Here is a 26,846-nt window from a genome sequence, read left to right as displayed (position 1 = left end):
GGATGACCCCGCTTGACTCAAAAGGAGTGAACATTTTACTGTTGTAATGGTGTTTACCACTGAATAACTGAATGAAGGCAAGACCCATGGACAAACTTAAGATTTAAGATGATGGGGTTGGAATCATTTTGGGAAATAGGAACTTGCAAATTGATGTAGACAAGGGGAATTGTGGGAAAGTTGGTTGACTAAATTTTAAGCACTCCTAACAACAAAAATTGTCTACAAGCCAATCCACTGATGATATCTTGTGTGTGTTTTTTTTGTTTTGTTTGTTTTTTGCATCCTTCCACATGGTACGTACGTAGAGATTATGTTGTCATGATGGCGTCTTCATGTCTGTCTGTGTGTAGATGTGATGCATTCTTTCTATTTTTTCTCTGTGCTTCGTTTAATGAAAAGTAAAAAAATAAATAAAATAAATGACCATGTAGTGTCAGAAAGATTCTGATTTGTGCTAAGATCTTCCTCCACCTCCTCGGTTGTCCTCTCGTCTAGTAGCATACAGGAAGGACCTTTGCAGGGCCTCCTATAAATGTCTGAGGGCCTCAATAGTCTTTCAAGAACATATGGTCCATGTTTGTGTGTATCTGTCAGTGAGGTTTATTGATTTGAATCCAAGATAGGACATTTTGAAAATCTGGAGGCTTCAACTTCAGTAACCAAGCCAAGGTGAGTGTAGCACATGTGTATGCTTGTGTTTGAGTCTCTCTGTATGTGTGTGTGTGTGTTATGTGCAGACTTCCCTCTGAACAGGGTGATCTAACTTCACCCTGGCACCATATCTCCATCACTAGGGGAAAAGGCTGTGATTAAGGTACATTTTGCTATTACAGCCATTATTATTGTCATTACTCTGTCTTTACTAAGAGCGCCACTCTCCCACTCTTGAACGCTTTGTTTGCTTTATGCCCTTAATGAACATTTTTACAGTACAGACATGTTTTCAGGGCAATGCGTCTGACAGTTGCACTGTCTCTTTCACCCCACCGTTATCTTCTTTGGTTTCCCCCTTGGCTCAGGACATTTAGCTCTCCTTTTATCTGAAGTGGTGATTTACAAACACCAGTTTGTGTCTACAGACCTGGGGTTGGCTGTTGTCTGCCAGTGTGACTAGCCAGCTGGTACAAATTAAGACCTTATGTGTAACTATGTGTGTGTGTGTGTGTACTTTTGAGGTAAGGAGTTGAACTCATCTCCAGTGTTGCTGTGCCTGTTTTCCAAAGAAGGCGAGAAGTTGTTTTGTTCCAAATACACGTCTAACTTTTGACTTATGTACCTGGAACAGTTACTGATATATTCTTGTTAGAAATAAGAACAAGGGAACCATGTGTTGAGAATGAGTGGGGGTAGAAGAGGAGAACTCATCATTGTACAAAATTAAGCATCTCCTTTGCCTCTTTCAACAATAGTAATGATTTCCAGCATGTATTACACATTATGAGCATTACAACATTAGACTTTTGTTTCTTTGTCTATTGTCGGTGTAGTTTCAATCATTTTCTCACCTCACAAATAATGGATTCATGTTTCCTGCTGAGAAACAATGATCTAATAAATTCATCAGACTGTCTTGTAGCTGCATTCAAAGAGTCTGTTTGAACGTCTGCTGGCCAGTGATATATTTTGTAAGACTGTAGAACAAAAACAGCTCTTAGTTTAGATGCATATGTGCCATTACTAATACTCAATTAATGAATTTCCTGTGTGATCTATGCAAACTTTGTATGTAATGCTTATGAAACATATGCACACATACAGTAGACACAATATCTATTAGCATTATTATACTGGTGTTACACACACACACACACACACACACACACACACACACACACACACACACACACACACAGTACAGACACGTGCAAACCCTGTGCATTGTTTTTCTCACAGTGAATTACTGTGTGCACTGTGGCTCTGAATACCATGTCTTAAAAAGATACAGTAAATAACATATTTAACATTAATTACCTTCTTCCAAATGTTTTTCACTGATTTAGTATCACTAATATTAGAGGCGGTCTGATTGATCATGACTTTCAGTACGCCTGTGATAATGGAAATCGCATCTGTTTTTTATTTGGTCTCATTGGATTCAGCTGATTTTAGCCATAAAGTTTATTTTTAAAACCGTGCTGTTGCTGAGATATATTATGAAACAAGGCCAGCAAAAGGGCACGCCAAAGACACAGAGAGAAGTTGATTTGTATTTGTCAGTAACAGGTACATTCGTTATGCAAGAACACGTTTATGCAGTGATAATACTGACAGATTTTACTGCAACGGTGCTCATTCTGAAAGTAACCTTTGTGTATTTATATTAATAGTTTATGTCATATGTTGTGAACTTAGGCGTAAAATCATCAGGTTTTGTTACTTAATCTGTTCTAAAGTGAGTGCTGTAAATGTTTCTGGGCACTCATCCCTCCTCTCGGTGCATTAATCAATGCACGTCTTTTACCATCCTTGCAGACTTATAGTTGAGACTGCATTTACCCAAGTCCATAAATAACACCTACTGCAATCATGCTATGCATAAGAAGCTGTGATTTCTTCCCAGAATCTCCACTAAAGGAGATTTATTTTCAAAGAAGTTAGTGTATACAAGGTCTTTTTTTTTTCACGCATGTAGCAAGACAAAAAAAGATTTCGATGTACATTTTCATGTTGATATTTTGCATATAATATAAAATGTGTAATGATACAAAGGAAACTATAAAAAAAAAAATCATCAAGGAGGTTAATAGGTTTGTGTTTATTTAAATGTATAGGTGGATAAATTGCATACTGGTTGTTAAATAAACCCTAAAGTCCAAAACTGCATTAAACTGCTCACTAGACTTATTGAACATACTGCAATAGGAACTTGCTAATGTATGCAGTTGCAACCTAAGACACTAACACATGAAGGGCAGGAGCACTATGATGCTCTATTAAAAACATGTGGCAGGTTTAACATTTTGAGAGAGTGCATATTTAGGATTGCAGGTATGAGCTTGCATGTTTGCATGTGTGCTGTGATAGGTGCTAACCGCAATAGATATATGGATAAACAGATAAAATTTGAAAGCTGTTTGAATGAGGATTCCTATACCCTCTTTTAATGACTAAATAAAATCAATGACTCTTATTGCTAGCCTAGGAGCTTGGAGAAAGTGTAATGAGCCCCAGAGGGGTCCTGTGAATTGCCCTCTATTGGTGCGAGGCTTTATGTGGGGTGTTTGTTTGAGGGCAGGGGTTTTGGCATGGCAAGCAGTGTTTACCTATCTCAAACAGTAGGCTGTTAGAAAAGCACACTGCGAGAAGGGAGGGGGTCGTGAAGGAAGGTGTAGCAAGTGCCACCTGTGTTTACATGAATAAGTCATCCGTTTGCACATGGAAAGGGTTTTGTCACCTGCCCTGCCAGTAAAGGGTTAGCAATGGAAACAGTTCCTCTTGACTTCAATTCATTACCAGACCTACAGTCCTTTTAAATCATATTGGTTAATTAAGTCATGCAGTCAGGGTGAGTTACTCAGAATGTTGTGGTTTTTTTGTCAAGGCCAGACCAAAGTCAGAGTTTGGCTGGGAAGTAATGCTGGATTCTGGGAAGGTCTGCACTTGCCAGAGTAAAATAACCCATGGTTATTTATTTTAGTTACTGTATTTATTACATTAACATTTAGCAGAAAGACAAAATTCTCTGAAAACTACACTCTGACGTGGAAATGCAACAGAGAGTACCTGCAAAGAATATGGAGATCTACACAACTGGGGCCAAAGGCTCATGGCATCTGATCTCAGGTGTTTGTCACCTGCATTTCTCATTTCTGCCACTTCAGCTCTGAGCAGAAAGGTCACGTCAACAGATCCAGGGGACAGATATATGGAAAGATAGCTGGTCTGGCCAGTTTTCCATAGTGGCAGAATCCTACAGTAGCCTCTCTAGCAAAACTCTCATGTTACTGGTGTCTCATTTCACTAGCTCAGGGCAGCAGGCGAAACTCACTGTCCTTGGGTCTGTGCCCTCTCTCCTTTGTGTCTGTTTTTATGTATTGCTCAATACTGCTTTATAATCTATCACTTTAACTTTTCTGTCTCCTTGCTTCTTTGCCTGTGCTGTAATTAAAGTGTTCCTCTGCCTTTGTTTCTAATCCTACCTTGCTAATAGCACCCTAACAGAACTAGTAAGCCAATAATGTGTGGCATACAAATCCTGGATAGGCGACCCCTCCTTCTCTACCTCCCACTCCCACTCCATCCCTCACCCGACCACTTTTGATCTTCTGCATGTCAGCAAAGCCACAGTAATGAGGTGACTTTGTCATCACAGAATTTACGATCACTGAATGATTTAATCAGGAATTCGATCTCGTATTATTTAAAACGTGCCAACGTGCCATCACTTTTACTTCTCCTGAATTGGATGGCAGAGAGGTAAACTGAGAGGCCTCGTAGCCAGTTATGAAACCTGATATTGTTTTAGCTTAAATACAGTATTTTACATACATGCACTACAGCAGGCTTGCCAGAGCAGGCAGCAATAATTGAAAATAAAAGTCTTAATTGCTTTTTTAAAAGTTGTTTTGTTAAGGTTCTCCTTCCCCAGATACCTTGGCCTGAGGCTGTGGGTACTGCTTTATGCAGCAGAATTGGCCGAGGGAAAGTGACTCAAACACTGTGGTTAAAAACAAGACGGACTGGATTGAAAGCTTACATTGCTGCTGGGTTTTTTGTTTTTTTTTCTTTCTTTTTCTTTTGCAGTTGAGTTTGCATTTTCTTTGCATTTGTTTTGCGCATCACCATCAGGGATGTTTTTGGTATTATTTATTGCACAATTCACATTTGCATTTGCACACTGGCTCATATTTTGGGACATATTCTGTCTCTGAGTAAATCCAACACCAGCATTTAAAAAGAAGAGGAGTCTTACTATTACAAAAAACAGAGTTCAGTGAAATTTCATTGCTGATGTAATCTTTTAGTTGGCATTTAACCTATTAATTGGCTGAATGCATTTTTAAGTATTTTACACTGACCTGCCACATGTCATTATTTCATTTAACTAATATACAGATAGATTTTGAGACTGTCACACTGTACAGCAGTGTGATAAATATGACCACAGGTGATACAGGTGGATTTTAGAAACTCTTTGAGGGCTTCTAGTGGACAGGTGCGGCATGACTGGGTTTAAAAGCCATTACAATGTGAGTACGCAAAAAAAAAAAAAAAAAAATAGTACAATGAAGAATCAGTATCATAACAAGAGGAGAGGTGTGTGGGGGAATGTGATGCATGACAGGGTGCTGGGCATGTTGATAAAACACAAACTAGTGCTGCCAACCACATGACACACAGCTGACAGTTGTGGAAAACATGGGTCACAGCATTTTCAAAATGCCAAAACTGAAACCAAATATAGATTTAGTTGTTTTTCATGGAAATATCCAGTGTGTAGAGTAAAAGCTATTTAGCTACTCAGTTAAGGCTCATTTCGTGTGGATTCTAATGCGTTGTCTGCTGCACTCTTCATGCTTTTCTTACTTTAAGGTCTGGTGTGATGAGAGGCATCACACTAGATGGGCGTGGGTACAAGCTTTTTCAGAGATGATAACTGACAACAGAATCTGAAATACTGAAACTGTTTTCTAGTTTACTTAAGTAGATAGTGCTGAAATAATTTTTATATCATGACTTGTAAACTCAGCATTTTTTCCGACTGCTACTAAAACACTCTGGGAGAACTGCCTTGTTTACCATTAAGAAAATTGTTGCTTACTGAAACAAATATGAGTCTGTAAGTGCTTCAGAGAGATGTGTAGAGTACAATTGCATTGCAAAGCATGAAATTACCCAATTTTGTTTTTGTTTCTTTTATTTTTTTTTTAGACATGTCAGTCCAAGGTGTTTGATCTGTCAGATGGAGTGTCCCAGTATGCATGGTTCCCCTGTCGTGAGGCCCGTGAGTCACCGTGGGACTATACTAACTATTGGCTCAAGGTAAGACATGTCTCCTAATGTGGCTCAGGTGACGTCCATCTGAAAAGAAATATGCATCTTGGTGTACTTTAGCATTTGAAGGAAATACAAGCTGATACTATAGTTAATGCAAAACTGCTTTGCTGTCACCTGATATTGATGCAACCTAAGAGTGAAAAGTGAAAAGGTAAAAAAAAACAACATCGACACTGCACTGATAGACTGGGTCAGTATTTAGTGTCGCAAAAACACACAAGCCAGTTGTAGATCCCAAAGGTCCATGGCATAATAATCACAAAATAATAGTGATGCTCTTGTCTCTCATGATTTTTATGGAGACTGAATAATTTTATTAGAGCAAACGTCAAAAATAATAACAACAGGGCAACATGGTGTGCCATTTCAAATGAATGGACATGTGCACCCGTCATTGTGGCAACAACATATATGATGCATTAAACATCATTCAAATTATAAATATGAGATGCACGTGAGGTCCTAGTAACCTAAATTTGTGCTATGTTATTTGTATTCCTTCGCCCAGGCCCACTTTTCTCATCCTATGGTGGCGGCAGCAGTGATCATCCACCTGGCTGCTGATGGGACTGGCTACATTGACCAGACTCAGTGTAACGTTACTGTGCAACTGGTGGACACCAAAGAGGTCAACCATAGTCTTGGTGAGAACTGCTTTGTGTAACAAAGTGGAAAGTCGAGCTCAAAGGAGCTTTGATCTAACTAGAGACTGTTACGATTTGTGGACATTACATAGAACATAGAACCCATAGATCCTTTCTGCTTTGTCTCCATTAGGGCTTCATACTACTCTTAACATAATTCTTTCTGTTGTCTGCTCCCTATGTTTCCTCTCCTCTCTCCACTGTCCACAGGTGAATGGCGTCTCAGTTGCCGCACCAACCCTTTGGTGATCCCAGTGAGCCATGACCTGTCAGTAGCTTTCTACCACACCAAGGCTATCCGGATCATGTTTGCCTCACACCTTGTAGCCATCTCCGGTGTAGGTCTGCGCTCTTTCCAATCCTTCGACCCCATCACCATTAGTGGTTGCCAGAGCAATGAGATCTACAACCCAACAGGCCAGAGGTGAGCCTAAGAAACACTGGTGCGCATGAGGCCTACATATGTTGAAAGAAATCACAGCCAGACGTATTCAAATGCAATTTTATGGTTCCATATAAATGTTTGAGTGGAGCTACACCTATCTTCTCCCCCTGCTTGGATAGAAGACAGGCGAAAGAAGACAAGACAAGACAAAACCAAAGCTGTGTTAGTATGTGAATATTTTAACAAGAAGAGAAAGTCATGTGTTAATTAATGGTGCCAACAAGCTGTTTAATGTTAGACATCTGCCCAAAGTTACAGCTATAACAGTAAAACTTTCAACTTTCAAATATAAAATCACTGGAAATTTACAATCAATTTAGACCCATTGCCGAGGTCCAGAGATTTGCAACAATAGAGCTGGCCCGCTGCCCCAGCACTAAATCTTGTTTACTACCCCAGTTTGCTTTGTTTTGGCTGAAGTGCATACGGCATATTAATATATATATGAAGTGCATACGGCATATTAATATATATATATATATATATATATTATATGTCAAACAACATCCTTTAATACTGTTTTATTTGCATTACTATACTCAGTTGTCAGTTGCCATTACTTAATTAATTAAAAGTCAGGCATTAAGGATGTTTTTTGTGTTATGAAACACACAGCAGCAGTTTAAAACCTTGCATTTAATCCAGAAAATATAGATGACGAATAGTTGATCACACGCCAGTGAAAGAATCAGCACCTACAGTACTCCGCTACAAACAGTTTTGGAGCCTCACGTACCTTTAATTTGAGCTAATAAGCATATGGCGTCAAGTCATTCCTCGCAAACATAGCTGAACCAGACCACACACATGCACACTGTTACAATTGACCAATTTCCACACCACTGTCTTGCATGAGGCAGTTCATGCTGATGACGCTCCCACAGTCTTTTCAAAAGGAAATGCACTAATAAACACCGCAATTGACAAGAAATGGATGGTCGGGGGTCTGTGCGGAGACATAGAGCTGTTTGTGAATTCGCTGTGTGCCAGTGAGACATCAGCTAAGAACACCTAAATAGATTAAAACTGCTCTGTATCTGTAGCAGCCAGGAAATCGTTTGTCACAGCACGCACACAGACTAGTTGCTTTCTCCCAGAAAACTTTTCTTTTTTTTTTTTCATTATCCCTTCACATCGTCTCATTTCCAGAGGCTCTTGAAAACTAATATGGTTATATGACGGCAAGTCAACCAGACATGTCCACCTATCAGAGGTTTTCATTGTTACGAGCTAAATGTTATTTACGGGGCTGTGGGCGGCTGTGTTTCAGGATGTAGAGCGGCCATCCACCAGTAGTGTGGTTCACCAGGGTGCTGAAGTGTCCTTGGGCAAGACACTGAACCCTAAGTTGCCCCTGGTGGGTCAGGCCAGCTGCATGGCAGCTTTCCATCGGTGTGTGTGTGAGATTCTGTGTGAATAACACAGTGTAAAATGTTTAGGTAAAAACAGAATGATATAAGCTCAGACCACTTGCTTTCATCACTACAGAATCTTGTTTTTATCTTAACGTCACTGATCTTTTTGTTTTCTTTAATTTCAGTTTCTATATTCTGTTCATACTCCAGTTTCCATATTTCTTATCTCTTCTTTCCATTTTTGCCTCACTCCATCTCCGTTTCGTCCTATTCCATGTTCCGCGTTTTCCACATCTCCCCTCCTTGTCCCCTTCATCATATCTGTTATCCCTTGCTGTCTTCTCATTCTTTACTTTCACATCATTTTCCTTTCCTTCTGTTTGCCATCTCGTTCTTCTTAAATCTCCCCTTTCGGTGCCTCCTGCTCCCACTTTCCCTCTCTTTTTCTCCTGGGCTGAGCAGCATATTTCCCGTAATACTTATTCCTCCACAAAACACCACATCCCCTTTTGCCTGAGTTGTTAACAACAGCCTCTATTAACGTTTTCTTCCATGCTTGTCTTCAAGCACATATAATTTTCCTTTTTGTCTTTTTTTAGCACCTTTTTTTCTCACTTGTTTTTCTCCTTTTTTTACTCATCACCTCTAAACATATCAAGAACTGTTGGTATCTTGTTTTTTGTTGATGGGATGTTATTGTTGATACTAGTTTCTATTCTGTTCTCCTTTTTTTGTTAATCCTACTCAATTGTAGTCGTCATTCACAGGGGAAGAGGATAGTTTTCCAGGTAGTTAGTTATAATTTATGTCAGAAATTCCAGAGTGACTAGTAGAAAACCATAAAGAGATTTAGTTCCAAGCCCAAACGTCCACAAACAAGGCCTCTAGGCTTCCCTAGCTTGTCCTCAGAAACCCTAGATAGAAGTCTCAGTCCTCACCTGCTCAGCCTAGTTTTTCTTTTTTCAGGAGAAGCTTTTTAATTATACGTTGGTTTTACTGTCACTAAGTGGGAGAGACGGTGATATTAGTACACAGTAGGTTTGCCTCATTAATAAAATGAGACATAAAGCAAAGAAAAGGAAAAGAGTATATGTTCATAAATGAAGCAAGAAAAACAAATGGACGAAAAAGCAAATAGAGATTCCATTTGTTCAGGAGTGAGTTTAACAGTGTTTCTCCAGACTTGTATTTTCTTACATCCTCTCTCTCTTTTTCTCTCTCCCTCGGCTCTGCACTCGTTTCTCTTCCTCTCTTTCCCTCTTTCTCTGTCGGCTTCATAAGGGAACCCTATACCGTAGAATGTGTACTGTTGTAAAAAAGGTGCCTTAGGCACCCAAGCATTCCGAAACCATTAAATGCCTTCTCCATCAGGCTACCAACATAGAGATGTGGCCAAGCTATGCCAGTGTAGACTGCACATAATACATCCTGTCAATCTTCATTTGCAAACCACACTCTTATATGTGTGCACACAGGCATTTATTTAATGCACATAACACATGGTTTATTGATTTGATATGTTGGGCAGGATACATATGGGTGTCACGACGTGTAGCTTCTCTATTTGTGAGCTAATGAGTGACCACTTAGTTTGAGTGTCTGCAGGAAATGTATGTTGTCTGTACATGTGATTTTTAATGTCTTTGTCTCTCTCTCCCTCTTTTACTTTCTTTTGCCACCCCCCACCACCCCCCACCTCTCTTACACACAATACACACCCTCACACACTCTCTCATAGTTGTGTGCATTATTCGTGCGAAGCCATTGACTGCCAGGAACCCTTAATCCGCAATGCAGAGCTCAAGTGCAGTAGCCTTGGTCGCCACTTCTACAATGGAGACCGCTGCACCATCTCCTGCAACTCTGGATATGTCCTGCAAGTCCACCAGGATGATGACTTCATCAAGAGCCAGGTAAGCACACTGCTACACACATGCCTAAACGCACGCAGGCATTTAAAGAGCTCGGTGCACAGAAATACACATGAATTTGTGCTTGTACATGTGCAAGCATGCAGCATATGGGAAACAAGAATTTCTAAATGCACACATGAATGAGCATTGATGCAAAATCGAGTACGCAAATGAGCGTACGAGAGAGGTGCAAGCGCGCTTTGTTTCTGCTCTCCTCTCTCTGCATTTATTTTGTCACCTGCAAAAACTAGGCTTGGCACGGCGAGCCTCTAGGGAGGATGACATCATAAGCATCCAGGTAGATGAGTGCAGCACTGAGGAGTGGAGACGCCCCAGTCTCCTCCTCTTGCTGACTTGCACCACATATACAAGCACGCACATGCACTCACACACACACAAACACACACACACATACACACACGCTCGCAATGCACACATTCTGTACAAGCACAGACATAATAGTGTTTAGTCTCTTGCTGAGCATGCTGCACCATCACCTCAAACAGTCACTTTGTATCACTACTCCACTGGGACGATGACATCATTGCATAGTGTCTGCTCCTTCTCCCCCTCCCTCGCTCCATCCCTGCTCATTTTGCACACATTGAAGTCTCTGTTAAGGCACAGAGATTTGCTACTGCTCCCACAGAGCAGCACTCAATAAATGCTTCCATGAAGATAGTATACACACAGATGAATGCACACCACAAGTTAACAAACAAGAAAGGGTAGTTGACACTGTAACATCCACCTTTTGGATTAAGGCCAAGCTGCTGTAACAGCCATATAAATGCTTTATCCTTCTCTGTGACTTTGTAAAGCAGTCTGCGAGACTATCTATTAATTCTCCCTCAGAGAGATGGGAGGTTCAGGAAACAAGGTAAATTTTGTTTTTGTGTGTATTTGTAACATACGCTTCGTTGTATGTTTAGCTGTGTGCGAGTAATGAACATAAAATGGAGCAAAAGAGGCAGATTAAAGAGAGAGAGAGGGATATTGACAGATTTAAAGAAAAGGAAACATTAATAAATTAATTGTTATTTGGTCAGGACTGTTAATGCAGTTTATTTTCGCTATCTCTTTTAGTGCGATTATCAAACGTTTAACATTTGTAGTCTTCCACCCTCCCTCGTGTAAGATTTATGCAGGAGCATCATGCTTTTTATATATAAATGTCAGTGTGCTGCTCTGCAGTAAAGAGCGTTCAAACCTATAGAGCCCATCTCAGTGCTCCATATCGGCTAATATAACACATGGAAATGAAGACAAAACCTTACAATTCTTTCACTCAACGCAAAACCTTTCAGTTAGTTGTTTGTAACATAAGCAGTTCTGAAATCCGCTCAGTATAAACTAATATAAATTGGTGGTTATTTAAAAAAGAAAAGCACCCCCCAGAATTTTACATACTTAGAAGTATTATTAGATTCTGAGTAACACCAAGCCGCATTATGCTGTTCTGAACATGTTCTACCAGGGAGAGTGTATATTCCAGGAGGCAAATAAAACCTCTTCTAAGTAAAGAGGACTTTCTCCCCCCTAAAACAGTTTTATAAAGGGCTTTTCCCTCAGGACGAGACAGTAATAAATTCTACTTAAATCCACCACTTAACATTACCATAGTAAGTCTCCTTATCAATATACAACTTGTACTTTTACAATATCGTCTACATGTGCTTATGTTTTTGTGCCATCCACACTGAGGCAAACCCCTAAGTTGACGGAAGAGACCGTCACTTCATCCGTCTCTTAGTCTGTCTGGCTTGAGTTAGGCAGAGTTGCCAAAGGTTGTTAAAATTGCTACTGGAAGAGAAGTAGTCAGCTGTAAATTTTTTAAAGGAAGGAAAATTCCCACACATTTACACGCATAGTAGTACACACAGGCGCACAACCCTATATACTCTTACACACTTGGGGATACGCGCATGATTAAATGCAAAAGCAGCTCATTGAAGATTCACGTAAATGTAAATGTAAATGTGTTTCTCTCTCTTTGAATGTGTTGTGTGTGTTGTGTGTGTGTGTGTTTCTGTGGATCTGTGCGTGCTTGTATGTGGATACACTTGGCCACAGTTTTAAACAAACACTTTAGAATAGCCAAAACTTTACTTAACACACATATACACAATTTCACAAACTTACTTAACATTCCATTTGCACACATACGTATTTGGAGTTTGCACATTCACACTAAATAGATCCTTCCACATTTCTTCCATGGAGACTTTGTTCGCAACCTCCCAACATGATTGACTCATTCAACTCTACACCCAGCTATTTTTCAACAGGCAGTCACATGTGATGCATATGTTACTTTGTTGGATATCCAAATATGAAAGAAGCATATTTATTTAGACGTAACCCGATACTGTTATGCAGTATCATATAATGGGATCAAGATGAAAGATAGAAATACATTGGAAGAGAGAGAAGGTTATGAAGCAATAGATATGTAATGCTAACTGAGTCCAGCTTGTGTGGCCTTAAAGTTTGGCCACTCTTTAAAAGGATGTGTGTAATTAAAGTCAACCAAAACACGGGTAGAATGTAATTCATGGTAAAAACACAGGTTTCCCTTTTTTGTTCTCAAACAGAAAAGTCAAAATGATTGAGTTCTCACAGCTTTGTTGTGAGATTTCTTGGCACCGCTATCAATTTAAGCATTCCTGTCGCGTTACATGGTGCTATTTAATGGAAGAGGATGAAAACAGTTGAGGTTTGGATGATGCAGTGGATCCCCATTTTGGTCTCATCTCTGCAAATATTATACAACAAGCCAAATAATTTACAGGAATCGCAGCTATTTCTAATAGGAAATAGACCTAAGATCCGAACTTTTTTTTGTGGTGAAAGAAGGTCAGGAACAAGAGATTGCCATTTAGAAATGTAATGTTTTGGAAACCTGCTGTTTGCCCCGTCTGTTTCCAGGAGCACTCATAGCAGTAAATATTGTGTCCTTAATGCTACAGTATATTGTCCGCACAATCTTCTCATCACTCTCGATCGGGAACGGTTAAACATTGATATATGCTCAGGGTGTATAAACACAGAGCTCACACACACACACACACACATGTGCACACACGATTAATGCAAAACATGTGGCTTTTGCAAGTCTCAGTCAGACCTTGCTGGGTCATACCTCCTTCAGCAGTAACCTGAATGGCTGCTGTTTCTAATCAAGGACTATTCTCTATGCTAGGTCCACAAAGGGAATGGAAGCGATATTAATCTATTATATTAGGCCTAATATTGTGCTAAAGACTTGAGCATGTTTTTGTTTGTCAAATGAAAGCGGCGTTACGAGCGTCGGGTTCGACTCCGGAGTTAGTTTCTTGTGGATTATGCATGTTCTTCCCATGTGTGGATTTCCTCTGGGTTCTCCGGTTTCCTCCCACATTCCAATAACATGTAAAGGGCCCAATTGCACAGGATGCATCTTTGTAGGCTCTGTGTTGATTTTGAGAACCACTGGAAGAACACAGTGTTGACAGGTAACTGAATAGTTCCCAATCACAGAGCGATCTAGCATAGTTAATGACATGTTAATGTTTGTGTGACTGTTCCTTTAAGTCATTGAAAGGCACAACATGAATATGAGCTTTCACTTCTTAGAGAGTTTAAACCCGTATGTCAAAAACATGTCACTTAATACAAACACATTCTTAGAATCATGACTGCACACACGTGTGGTTTTCCGGTTGTGGAAGAATCCCTTTCTCTGTGCGTGCTTGTGTGTGTGTGTGTGTGTGTGTGTGTGTGTGTGTGTGTGTTTCTCAGAAGTTGTCACATTGCCACTGAAGTCAATCTGTTTTGTGTTAGGGGCTGATTGTGCAGTTGTTGGATATCAGTTGTCTGAGTGACATGACTTGACCTTACAAATGCTATCAGCAGTTACTTGAGCTGCTGAGTAGCCTGTGAGGCTTACTGACACACAGTACGCTAAGCCTGATCAAGCTTTGTTGAGTTACATGCTGATTGGAGACGTGTTGGTGTGCATGCTGAATTGCTGTAGTCGTTTTTCGGAGGCAAACATTTATACACGCTCAGTCTGTGTGTCACTGTGCACACTAACTAACCAGCGCTTGTGTCTCTATCTGACATTCTCTATATTTTCTGTCCTGTTCTGCAGTCTGACTCCTCAGTGAGTATAACCTGTGCAAATGGGAAGTGGAACAAACAGGTGTCATGTGAGCCCGTGGACTGTGGTCTGCCCGACAAATACCATGTTCACCCTGCCCATTTCAACTTCCCGGAGGGCACTACCTATGGCAAGAAGAGTACCTTTCAGTGTCGAGAACCCGCCCAGCTCGTAGGTGAGATGTGAAGTTGGACATGTCCACATTCAATTTGCCATTTTTTTCATTAATTAATTTTTATCTACGTGTATTTTCTTTTTCACTGACTCTACTTTACGATTGAACCTTTTTTTTTTGTTTTGACCTCAGGTACAAACAACACTCTTACCTGCCTAGAAGATGGTCTGTGGTCTTTCCCAGAGGCCCTTTGTGAGCTCCGATGCCCAGCCCCGCCTCCTGTACCTAATGCTGTGTTGCAAACTAAGCGCTGCAACGAGACCGGGCTCAAAGTGGGCACCCTCTGCAAGTACAAGTGCAAGCCAGGGTACCACGTCACAAATAAACCCAAGAGGTGATGAAAGAAATAGCCCTTTGACCTCTTTTCGTTTTTCGTCTGAAAGTTTGCAGTTGACGTCTGGATTCAGCTACACTAATCATGTCGTTTCCCTTTAGGCGTGCATTTAAACGCCAGTGCACAGAGGATGGCAGCTGGCTAGAGGGGGCATGCGAACCGGTGACTTGCGATCCCCCTCCTCCCATCTTCCATGGCTCCTATCATTGTACTGATGGCTTCCGCTTTGACAGTATCTGCAGACTCAACTGCTCGGAACCTGCTGGTAATACTGGTATCACCGCCACAGGAGGCTCTGCCCATACGGTGAGGCCGCTGCACGCGCCATGCAAGCAGGTCCGTCCATCACTTTCCTCTCTTTCTATACCTGTATTTTTGTCTTCTGTTTGTCATGGAAACAAAACATAGATATTCACCCTTTTTCTCTCTTCTTCACATGCTTTCTGTTTAGGATCAACATGTTTTAATGGCACAGAATTATTGCATAATATAATAAAGATAATGAATTTAAAGTTTGTTATTTCTAAAATACTGTTATTAATTATTCAGTAAAAACCTATTACTCCCAAATGCACTTTGTCCTTGCCTTTGTTTTTCTGATTCCTCTTACCCTGCCCTCACTGTCTGAATGCTTGTCTCTGTATGCCTGTTTCTCTCCCTGTCTCCCTTAGCCCTACTCAATTTGACGCCATGCTAATTAGATTGCTATTGATTTCCAGAATAGTCCTGCTGCCACAGACTTTTGAAATGTATACACCTTTTAATCTGTTCTGCCGCTCAGGCGTTGTGGGTTGGATGCCTGATAAAAATTGGATTGTATTTCCCCCTTTGCACAGGATGCCATCTCAGTGTCCTTGGTCTTCTAGTGTTTGTGTGTCATTGTGTGTGTATAATTGTTTATCCGTCAATGTCTGTGTTATTTTCAGGGCGTGGGGTCAAATGTGATCCGCTGTAGGAAAGATGGAAACTGGACAGGATCATTCCGTCTATGCCCAAATAGTAAAGGCCAGTGTTCTTTACCTCAAAACCTCCATTATAGCCTACAGTACTCATGCAAGCGAGGACATGGAATAGGTTTGTATGCACACATTTTCTGTGATATAGTCAGAATAATTCTGTTTTCTCACATCATCTTTCATTGTTTGTACACGCAGCTTTTGTTAAATGTGCAATTATTCTTTATTGTTTACATTACTCGTTCATTTTCAGTGATTTGAATTTGTTCTTAGTGAGAGTCAACAAAATGTCTAAACCACCTTTATGTAACTAAGCACCTTAAGTGAAAATGGGAATTTGAAAGGGAAGCAGGAAAAGGGTAAAGATATGAAATTAGCATATACTTTTTATTGTTTTCGGTCTTCCATCTCTCCTTTCTGTGTGCACACATAGGTGAGGAGTGTGAGCTGACGTGCAGAGAGAGTAACAACGACGTGGTGATCCTCCCTAGCAACATGACATCTGAAAGTGTACTTAAAGAGCACTGGAGAAACCCGCACAAAGTCAAGGTACGTTTGTCCGTGTGTTCGTGTCTGCCTCACAGTTTTGACAGACGCACTTCACAAAGTTCTGTGATCCACTCTCCTGTAAGGAATTTCACATATAGTGTCCACATCCTGGCTCTATTAGACACAATACAATATCTCAGCATGTGCCGATCTTTTATGCCCAGTGCCATGCAAATGTTTGTCTTAGAAGCATGGCAACCCCTCCACATTCGTGTGAAAACACTATGCTGCCCTCTTCCATCCCAGTCCTCAATTTGACATATGAACCATCTTCCTGAATTAATAGTAAAAAGCAAACCATCATGGCAATCAAAGAATTAACAATGAATCGTGTGTATCATTTAGTTTATGATGTCTAAAACAACACTTGCATCTCCTGAATTCTTGTGAAGCACCTCACTACCACTCTAGCCAAGTTGTAAAACCTTATCAATTGACTGGTCTTCAGTAATCACTGTAATTTTCTGCAATAAACCTATGATTCTCATGAGTTAATGGCCTCATTAGACCTCACAGCTGCTGGCTGTATTAAGTACTGTAAGTACTGTTTACTTAAACTACCAGATAGCAAATCACAGAGATCAGAGGTTATGGTGGAGGAGGTCATTAAACACAGAACTGTACACCTTGTCCCTATGGGAGTGCTGCTCACACCGCGTTTCTAAGATTTGGGAATTTTATGAAGCCTGTGAGTGGGATCAAGGAGTTTGGCATGGGCATGTGTAGTTGGTTAAGATTACTAGACTACACATATTATGATTTTACTCGACACTTTTAACATCATAAATGTCAGCAGTGTGCAACTTATTTTATATGTTTCAGTCAGCTTAATGTTCTTTTATTTGTAGAGTCAGAGAAGCATCTTAGTAAATTGCATCAAGTTTTATAACTAGAGAAGAAGCAAAGAGAAACCACGGCTGAGTAAAAGAACACATTGTATTTCTGACTGTATTTTTTCCTACAACTCCTTTTGTTTTCGTTTCGGAGTCACACTAAGTCAGCAGCTTTTTGCAGCGGTTGTTGGGAGAGAGGGATTGGTTGGACCACATGGACATGAAATGATCTGTTTTTCATGGATTTATGTAATTGATATGATTTGTGCTCAGTTGCAATTTGAGACCAGAGCCTTTGCTTTTGGGGGCAGTGGATAGCATAAGAGAAATTAGAGAAGTGGGGGTGATGCACCAGGGGCTAGAAGGTTGGAGAAAGTGGAAAGTGGTAGTGTCAACTACAGCAAGTCGAATGTTTTGTCCTGCAACAATGCTTCTTAAATGGCAGCAAAATGACGGACAGAAATGAGGAAAGACAGAGACTCTTTGGTGATCGATCATGATAGCACTGCACGTTTGATTCCAGTAGCGAGAAAAGTCACGAGACATAAGCTGCATTAACAGAACACACAGACACATATCCTGTAAAAGAGACAATAGATGCAGAAAATGCGCAAGGCTGCTAAAAAATGGCACTAAGAAACAAGAGGAGATCATCGTCATGGTGGAAAAAAAATAAATATGGCAATGGAGAACAGGTAACAACGGGTTGGTACAAAGGGGGAGCAGGTATCATAACATACAGAATCCTCTTCATGTCCTCAAATGCTCTTTCTAGTTCTACTTTGCTGAGTTGGAGGTTAATGTTGCCCACTGTAATAAGTGATGTTGATTTATTGCCTTTAAACTAGTTGTATTTCGGTTCTTGGTGTGACCCACTTAAAATTCTCTCCTGCTTCCCTACCTCTACATCCTCTTCTACTTTTTCCTGTCCCTCTACATCCAACAATTCTGCGCCCCCAGCACCCTCCTCCCCCCTTTATCAGCAAAATTACCCTGTCGGGCTTGCTGTGGAATTAGTCATTTTCTATGTGACATGACCTCATCTGTGGTGGCGCTGAGATAGGGATCTATTTTTATGTGGTATCAGCCCCAGGGAGGCTTCAGAGGGTGAGGATCCCATACATAGTGAGGGGTGAGGCCAGGCCACGATCATGGATTATCATGATTTACGGCCTCGCTGAGAAAGGAAAAAAGAGTGAAAGAGAGAGAAAATGAGAGGGGAGGAGAAAGAGTTTCTGGATGACATCATCATAGCAGAAAATAAAAAAGAGAGAACAGAAGTACAGTAGTTGCAAAAAGTTTCAAGTCTAAGACAAAATATTGTCCTTAATTTTGCACCACGTAGGGAGCAACCATCACAGCTCTCTCAGCTGAACACTCAAGTGTACACGCAGCACAGTAGACTTGCATTCTGCTACGCAGCACCACATCACAGTAGTAGAACGGTTACTCCATCCGCTCTCAGTTGTCCTCAGATGCAATGTTGCTCTATCTCTCCACCTTCAACCCCCCCATCTTTCTTTTTTGCAATTATTTGCTGACAGCACTGAAATGAAAAATACCTTAGTTTGCAGCAACACAAGAAAAGCGCATCAACTTTGTGAGATATTGGGACACAAGGGGGTCTGAGAAATGGACCATCTGAGGTCAACCGACTTTGCTGTGGATGGCATTTTACATCATGCACGCTACAATCCAAGTCTGGAGACACATTTATCCTGTAAACAAAACCTTTTTGCTGCCTCCTGGTTTGAGTAGACTCATATTACGGCCAGCTACCCCTACACACTTAATGGGAGCATCGTGAGACAGCACAGGGATACATGAGTCATGTGGACAGAATGCATTCTCATGCACCTAAATGAATGCATTTACACATAAAGATATATGTTCTATGCTCAGTACTACCCAGTTCACCCTGAGCACAAATGTTTTTTCTACAAGCATAGTTGAGAACATGGTGATCCCTACCTCAATCTCTCTCTCTCTCTCTCTCTCTCTCTCTCTCTCTCTTGCTCTCAACTTTCTGCCCTCCAGGGGCCATGACTTGGTTATAAAAAATCAATTTTTACAAAGCAATATCTTGTCAAATTCAATTTATTCAGCTTTGTTCTGAGGTGGAAAAAGGTCACTGTAAATCAAAGAAGGCTTCACAATGAAAGCCTCCATGTGTAACACATGAGCCCCGTTGAAAACACCTATGTTCCACTGTCTTATGTGTGTCTGTGTGCCGTTGAAAAAATGCCCAGTGAGTTTAGTTTAGGTTGTATGAGCTGAAATGCAGGTAAAAAGAACAAAGTCTAGACAAATCTCCCCATTTACCAAATATAAGGGAAATAAAATATACATATCAGACAATATCTTTCTATCCTCACCTCAACTTTCATCTTATTTACAGAGTATAGTTTGTACAATGGGACTGAAGTGGTATCCACACCCAGAATTGCTTCACTGCATCAAGGGATGTGAGGTAAGGGCTTGACCTGATTTATTGTGTTTGTGGAGTAATAGTCTAATCTATGAAACATGGTTTTAATACTGTTACACTTCCACTTTCCTTGATCTTCGATATGTACTATAGAGAGTATACATTTTATTCACTGTTTATAGAGACAACACATGCTGTACAAGTAAAATCCTCACACCAACCTGTGGACGGTTATTTAATCACTTATTGTCCACATCAAGAGTTTTTTGTAATACCTCCTACACAGTCATACCTATAGGGTTATTTGAGATCGCACTACATTCATATATGAAAGCAACATACGAAATAATTGCTCTCCAGTCTATGAAGAATGACATCATCTACTGAGTTTGGGCCAAGTGGATAACCTGATTGGTAAACTAAGTGGAGTGGGTGGAGCCAACTTAATAAATCACCTTATTGGAGTGTTCTGTGCAGCAGATACGGTGTTTGATTTACGAGTTTGGCCCACTAAGGCCTTAAAAAGTCACACTGAAAGATGAAGGAAATTTAATGTATTGGATTGGTCAGCAAATACAACTAGAAATATCAAAAGCTCAACACAAAACTCCAATTAAAACGAAAGCGTTTTTCAGTAATTCCCCCCTCTTGTGACAGAAATAGAAAAATGTTTCACCTAATTGGTACATTTTTCTCTTTCTCTCTCTCTTTCTCTCTCCCTCTCTCTCTCTGATGTAGCCATTCATGGGAGACAACTATTGTGATGCGGTCAACAACAGAGCCTTCTGTAACTACGACGGAGGAGACTGCTGCCAATCCACTGTCAAGACCAAGAAGGTTTGTGGAATACTTATACCTCAAAATAAACCTCACCACTCAGAGAAAGAGATGATGTTGGATTTTGTCCTGGTCACACTGATCAACAATCAGTGTTTGCTCCCCAACTTTGGAGTCACACATAGCTTAGGGATAAATCCCACTTCCCACATGTGAGCATTTTTCCTTTTCCTTGAGCCTTACCCACTTGGACTCCTTTACTTTCTCGCTGCTATGCATCCAGTGGAGCTTGACTGTTGCCTTTATCAGCATCTTTGACATTTACAAAGAATCATTTCTACTTAGAAAAGGCAGGAATATACTGTTGAATATATATCACGAAACAGCTTCTTCTTTTGCTTTGTGTTCAGCCTTATATCACTGGTAGACAGATTGTTGATTCCACATCCAAGAGAGTGGAAGTTTTCAAACTTCATCAATAGTCTTTTCTTTTCTGCAGTATTCTGTTTCTAATGGGTAAAACATGCCTATTTGTTTTCAAACCTCTACCCAACAATGCTGAGAGTACTGTGAACTTGGTATAATAATAACTTTTATTAATTGAATTCATACTAATTGTATTGTAATTGCATTTGAGCATCAAGCCGTGCTTGTCCAAAAGTCATTCTTGTGGTAGTGAGTCTTTTAAATTAAGGAGGGTACTCATTCCACTCAGCTGCTGGCAAAAGATCTGATTCAATGTGTATAGTAGCTTCTGTGCTGCAGCATCTGCTTCTGTGGTCTTTTTCTTTGAATCTGGTGAGGGACTTCTGGCATATCAGTCTGTATGTCTGGCTGGATTTATACTGCAGTCTGTATGTCTCACAGCCTGTGTCAGTGAGTCTAACAGGAGAGATTCTTCATTTCCTCTTTGGGGAGAAGGGCGTACTAGGGACATCTTGCTCGAACTATAGACATTTTCCAGTATAATTAAAGTTCCCATGATTACTTCCAGTCCACCTTTACAGAATTTTTCATGCACATTGGAGAATAGAAGTAATTGTGTTTCTTTCTTAGCCAACTGCCTTTTTTAGAGGTAGTAACCCTTGTCTTTGGTAGCGTTTTTTAAAATGGCCACATAGACAAGATTTTGCTAAAAGAAAGCTTGCAGAACACCATGGCCCATCTTATATACAGTGTAGATGGCAGTATAGTCAGGAAGGTTACATTGTAATCATGCAGTATTAAGGATCACTTCATGGTTTCTATGGACACTCATGCTTCTATTTCCACATTATAAAACATGACATGGTAAAAACAACAGTACAACAATAGTGTCAAGGGTGTCATAGCAAACAAGACATACCTCAAGTCCACTTACTTGTACATGTGTACAATGTGCATTTACATGTGTAGTCAGCATGGACACTGGTTTTTGGGTGTACAGAGTCTGCCTTGACCCTCACTGACTTGGGTGACAGATGACAAAATGTATATCCTGCATACTCTAGTGTACTACAACGAATCAACATATATTACATGGTAATTTGCTATTTGCTATACAATCAAATTGTTGAAAAGAAGGATTTATACAGGATCATAAATCACGTTTACAGATATTACAGACTACTAGATGAATGACAAATGTAGTTTCTGGCAAACTTGGGCTTGAGATGCCAAAAAAACTACTCTTCATAGCTTTCATTTCAGTGTGCCACTTGGCTGTGAATGGTGAAGTGGCACAAAAGTTGTGAAGTCTATGAATCCTTTGTGTCTCTTATTTTTAACAGCCGTATTAGATGTAAGGTATTGTATCAAACAGCAGGAAACTCGGTTAGCAGCCAGCTGGGTAGTGACCTCACTACTGAAGTGGTTTCGCTGCTGTTGATTGACGCTATCTCATCTCTACATCTGCTGGCCCTAATCCAGTGCAGGGGCTCAGCCAGAACTTGCATAACTCACTTTTACTGACAGGCCCAAATGGGAGGATAGACTCCATGGAATTACTGTAGCCACAAGAGGTCAAACTGGGTGAGAGGGGCACGGGCAATCGTTAGAAATTGTTATGTTGTACATTAAGGCGAGATGTGGTTTAAATGTCCTATGCTTTGATGTCAATTACAAAATCTATGGTTTAAAAATGAAACGCCTTTGATAGTTTTGACAGTTGGATCTACTACCTAAAATCTTGTCAAGACTAAAAAAAAATCAGTGGACTAGAGCCACCTGTTTGATGGACAAGCCACCTGCTGCCAATCAATTCAACTTTAATTGCAGTTGGACTTTAACTTAGCTCAGGTGCTCTAGACTTTTCAAGCCAAGGATGCTGCATGCCGATGCTCAATAGCAGTATCTGTAAAACAGGTGTTACCAGTTCACTGAAATATCAACTAGAGGAAAATGAAGGGTCGAATTACCCAGTGAATGCTTTGTACTAACTAATAGCATGATCAGAGATGGATTGGGTGATGTGCCGTTACATTTTATTTACTGAAAAATTGTTGTATTAAGCTCCTACAATATGATACAGTAAGTGGATCACCTGAGTGACAAACACCAGGCTGCTTGTCCAACTTCTACTTGGAGGAATTTTGATCTATCATTATTTACATAAAACAGCCTGGCTGGTGTTTTCCACTAGCAGGTCCCCTGGAAACTATTTGGAAAGATACGAAAAATTACTCTGAAATAACCCATCATAATTTGATTTATCAGCTGCCAGGAGCAAAGAGGGGGGAGGTTACTGTGAACAACAGAAAAGAAAACACTAAGGCATGAACTTGATATTGAAATTGATACAGGAACAGAGGGAAGCCAGATGTTTGATATAATCCCTTTTGCTTGTTAGCCCATTTCCTAATTGATACAGCTTGCTTGAATGTTGGTTAATGCCTTGGCTAGTATAAACATACCTTTGTTGCATGAAACTCAAATAAACATGAATGTCAGCTTTAAATTATTATGCTGACGACCTTCTCGAAAACTTCAATTTTAAAATTTACTCATTATTTTTTACTACTCTTTTACTATTATTGTATTGGCGCTTGCATTTAGTACTGCATTTGGATTTAGTTGTTTATTCCTCTTGGGCAAAGCTTATCCTCACAGTCAGTCAAAACAAAACAGGGCATTTTTCACCTGATTCTGATTTTCCCCAAACAGAACACATGTGTGGCAGGTGACCAAGGACAAAGCTGCATAAAAACTCTAAAAACAAAAGGACAGAGCTATAGATCCCCCACACATTATTTTATTATTACGTTATTAGTGTTACATTGCTTTTGAAAATAAAACTATACATTTACATATATTCAGTAGGAATGAATGGGCTTGTCGCCACAGTGAGATTATCATATTATCCGTCAATTTATATTATAACTTTTTTACCTTTCTGTGTATTAATACTAGACAGTCCCCTTTCCTACATGGTAGAGGCACCGATTGAACATATTCAAACTAAAATACTTAATGTAATACACGTACCACATTAATCACCTGAGTCACCATGTGGAAGTTGTTACTAACATTTTTTTAAACGTTTTTGTTTTGTACATGTTCTTCTATATTTCCTAACACAAGTCATCTTACTAATGCCTAAATGATAAGAAGTATAATGTGTGTTGATTATTCTACCACTACACACAGCTTAATTGTATCACCCAGTGATGTATCTTATAAAAAATATTTTTACAAATATATCTAGAACTGCAATTGCTTTATGACTTTGAACCTTATAACTAGCTAACCAAAGACTTATTAAAAACCACATACTGTACAGCTGCAAGAAAAAGTTTTCTCCATTCATTTGTCATAAAATGTGATCTGATCTTCATCTAAGTCAAGAATATTAACAAATATATTGACGCTTCCTTTAGCTGTGGATCAGATCTGCACATTGTTCAGGACGAATTTTAGCCCATTCTTCCATGCAAAACAGCTTTAGTGCTGTCATATTCTTATGTGTATGGCTCTTTTATAGTATTTCACAGCATAATGCTCACAAATGTCTTGATACACTTTGGGAATTCATCTTTCCCCCAATCACTGCAAGCTGGCCAGGCCCTGACACAGGCCCAAATCATGATGTTTCCTCCACCATACTTTTTGATTGGGATGATGTTTTCATGATGATCATCATTAGTCAAAGTAGCTCTAGTCCACACTTACAAACTATATTTCTTAACAATACTCCAGGTGTACTATCACCTGACTCCAGGTGTTTTTTTTTGAGGCCTTTTTTTTCAAGGGTTCACAGACCTTTTCCAATAGCACTATGAGGTTTTTATGGTTGTTCTCATAGACATATAAGATCAGAATTTTGTGTTATTATTTTTATGCACATTATATTTGTTAATACTCTTGACTTCAGATCAGATCACGTTTTATGACAAAGTAATGCAGAAAACTACGAAATTCCAAAAGGTTGACATACTTTTTCTTGTCACTATATGTATCAATCCGCAAGCGTCCAATGAATCCCCTTCCCCATTCTCACACACTCTAGTACAGCGTATTTACATTCTCTACATTTTCATTCAGTTATTTTTCTCCACTCATTCACGTTTTCTTTTTCCCTGTCACAGTCTCTCTCTCTCTCTCTCTCTCTCTCACACACGCACACACACAAACATACAACACATAAACATAGACACCAGCCGCCAGCTGACTCACCCAGTGTTGTTTCCCCCAGCGTGTTGTGACACAGCTCGTGACAGCAATTGTATGACCCCTTCCACACCCACACTCAAACACACACGTACACACACACTTTTTTGTTCTTCAGTCAAATGCTTTTCCATCTATTTCCATCTGGACTTTGGGAAAGCAAAGTGTAAACAATGGCATGAAATAAAAATATACAGGAAAACATTTACAACAGACTTTGATTCTCCCTTATTTTATAGAGTCATCTTTGTCCTTGAGTTTGTCCAAAGAATTCATAGGTAAAAAAAATTATCATCTGACTTTTATGAGCGAAATGTTCATATGATAGAATAATGAAAACATCTGCTTGTCAACCCTCAACAAAAGACACTCAAGTGACTTCTTTATAGCAATTCCTTGTTTTATTTATTATCATGTTTCTAAATATGCTCTCAATCAATATGAAATATGAAATTATTCAAAATCATAGCTTTTGGAATGTTCTACAGATATAACAACTGAATTATTGATTTTCTTTCCAAGCAAGCCTAAAAGTTTAAATCTGTAATTAAAACTTCTCAGATTCCCTCTGTTTCTCCTCTTTTTTCTTGTCAGCTCAGATTTATCCTGATAAAAAACCTTTGGAGGAGAAAAAAACTGGAGTATGGTGAAGCTGAGCTGCTCATTTACTTTTATTTCCCTTTCTAGCAAATGCTTCTCTTGTCTCTTATTTTGGTAGAGATTTATGTATTAAAGAGTTCTGGATGACTTGCTGTGTATTATTCCACCCCAGGAGCTTTGAAGGTGCAAGGACTGGCTGCACGTAAGGTCACCACAGGATCTCCCCTTAATAGTTGCAAGCTGTTGGCTGGATTTGGAGAAGCAGGGAGGATAAGAGGCAAGGGTATGGAGTATGCCTTTCTAAAGGGTTGCCTGTGCAAGACCTTTTTTGTAGGTCCTCCCCACCCCCTTAGTTTGGAAGGAATTTCTTTCTTGGATGCTGGAAGAAGTATGTAGAGGGCACCGATTATATACAGTAGTTATACAACATAGCCTCTCTAAAACAACTATTTCAAGATCGACCTCTATGTTTTTCTGTCTGCCTGCTGTGGCACGGTCTTGGGTAAGTACTGAAATCTCTCCCAGACCCTCACCCTTGTTTACAGTTCTTAGTCTGGCACAAATATGCTCAATACGTGACTTGCTTTACGGCACAATTGATGTTTGTGTCTAAGCTGATGATCCGTGATAGCCACTGCTGACCACTGAGCTCTCCGTCTGTTTTGTGTGACTCACACAGTCGAAGTAATTTTTGGAAATGTCGCTTTTTTTATTTTAACAGTACATACTTTACTTTTCTCTTTCACAAATTCTGCATTGTTGGTTGATGCATTGATATAGATAGGTAGACAAACATCAAGATACAATAAAATTAAAATTAAAAGTGCAAAAATAAGATTTTTATTGTTTTCAGCGTTGTAATTGTGCAAAAAAGAGTTTGGTGCCTTTGACAACCAAAGTTTTTTTTTCAGCAAATGGGGTTTATAGTATGCTGCTCCATGTCTGTGCCCTTTACAACGCTTACCTTCCTTTGGGCCTTATTTGACAAGCACATAGTGCACCCACAGAAATGTAGTAGAACTCAGTGTTATTTTGACCTGTTCCTGAGATTG

General features: G+C 39.8%; 1 protein-coding gene across 2 annotated transcripts in view; it reads left to right on the top strand.

Moving 5' to 3' along the window:
* Positions 1-26,846, top strand: part of pappaa (pregnancy-associated plasma protein A, pappalysin 1a) — a 77,599-nt gene that overhangs the window by 40,323 nt on the left and 10,430 nt on the right. Inside the window, exons 11-21 of one of the 2 annotated variants that reach the window (XM_026354889.2) lie at positions 5,875-5,985; positions 6,509-6,644; positions 6,855-7,068; positions 10,183-10,357; positions 14,490-14,673; positions 14,806-15,007; positions 15,109-15,313; positions 15,934-16,081; positions 16,397-16,512; positions 19,744-19,815; positions 20,512-20,610. In XM_026354889.2, the coding sequence (XP_026210674.1) occupies positions 5,875-5,985; positions 6,509-6,644; positions 6,855-7,068; positions 10,183-10,357; positions 14,490-14,673; positions 14,806-15,007; positions 15,109-15,313; positions 15,934-16,081; positions 16,397-16,512; positions 19,744-19,815; positions 20,512-20,610 (1,662 nt within the window). Of the gene's footprint in view, positions 1-5,874; positions 5,986-6,508; positions 6,645-6,854; positions 7,069-10,182; positions 10,358-14,489; positions 14,674-14,805; positions 15,008-15,108; positions 15,344-15,933; positions 16,082-16,396; positions 16,513-19,743; positions 19,816-20,511; positions 20,611-26,846 lie in introns of both variants that reach the window. The other variant, XM_026354888.2, reaches the window with a different exon arrangement.

Source organism: Anabas testudineus, chromosome 12, assembly GCF_900324465.2.
Source record: "Anabas testudineus chromosome 12, fAnaTes1.2, whole genome shotgun sequence".
NCBI lineage: Eukaryota > Metazoa > Chordata > Actinopteri > Anabantiformes > Anabantidae > Anabas > Anabas testudineus.
This window is presented reverse-complemented; position numbering and strand designations above follow the sequence as displayed.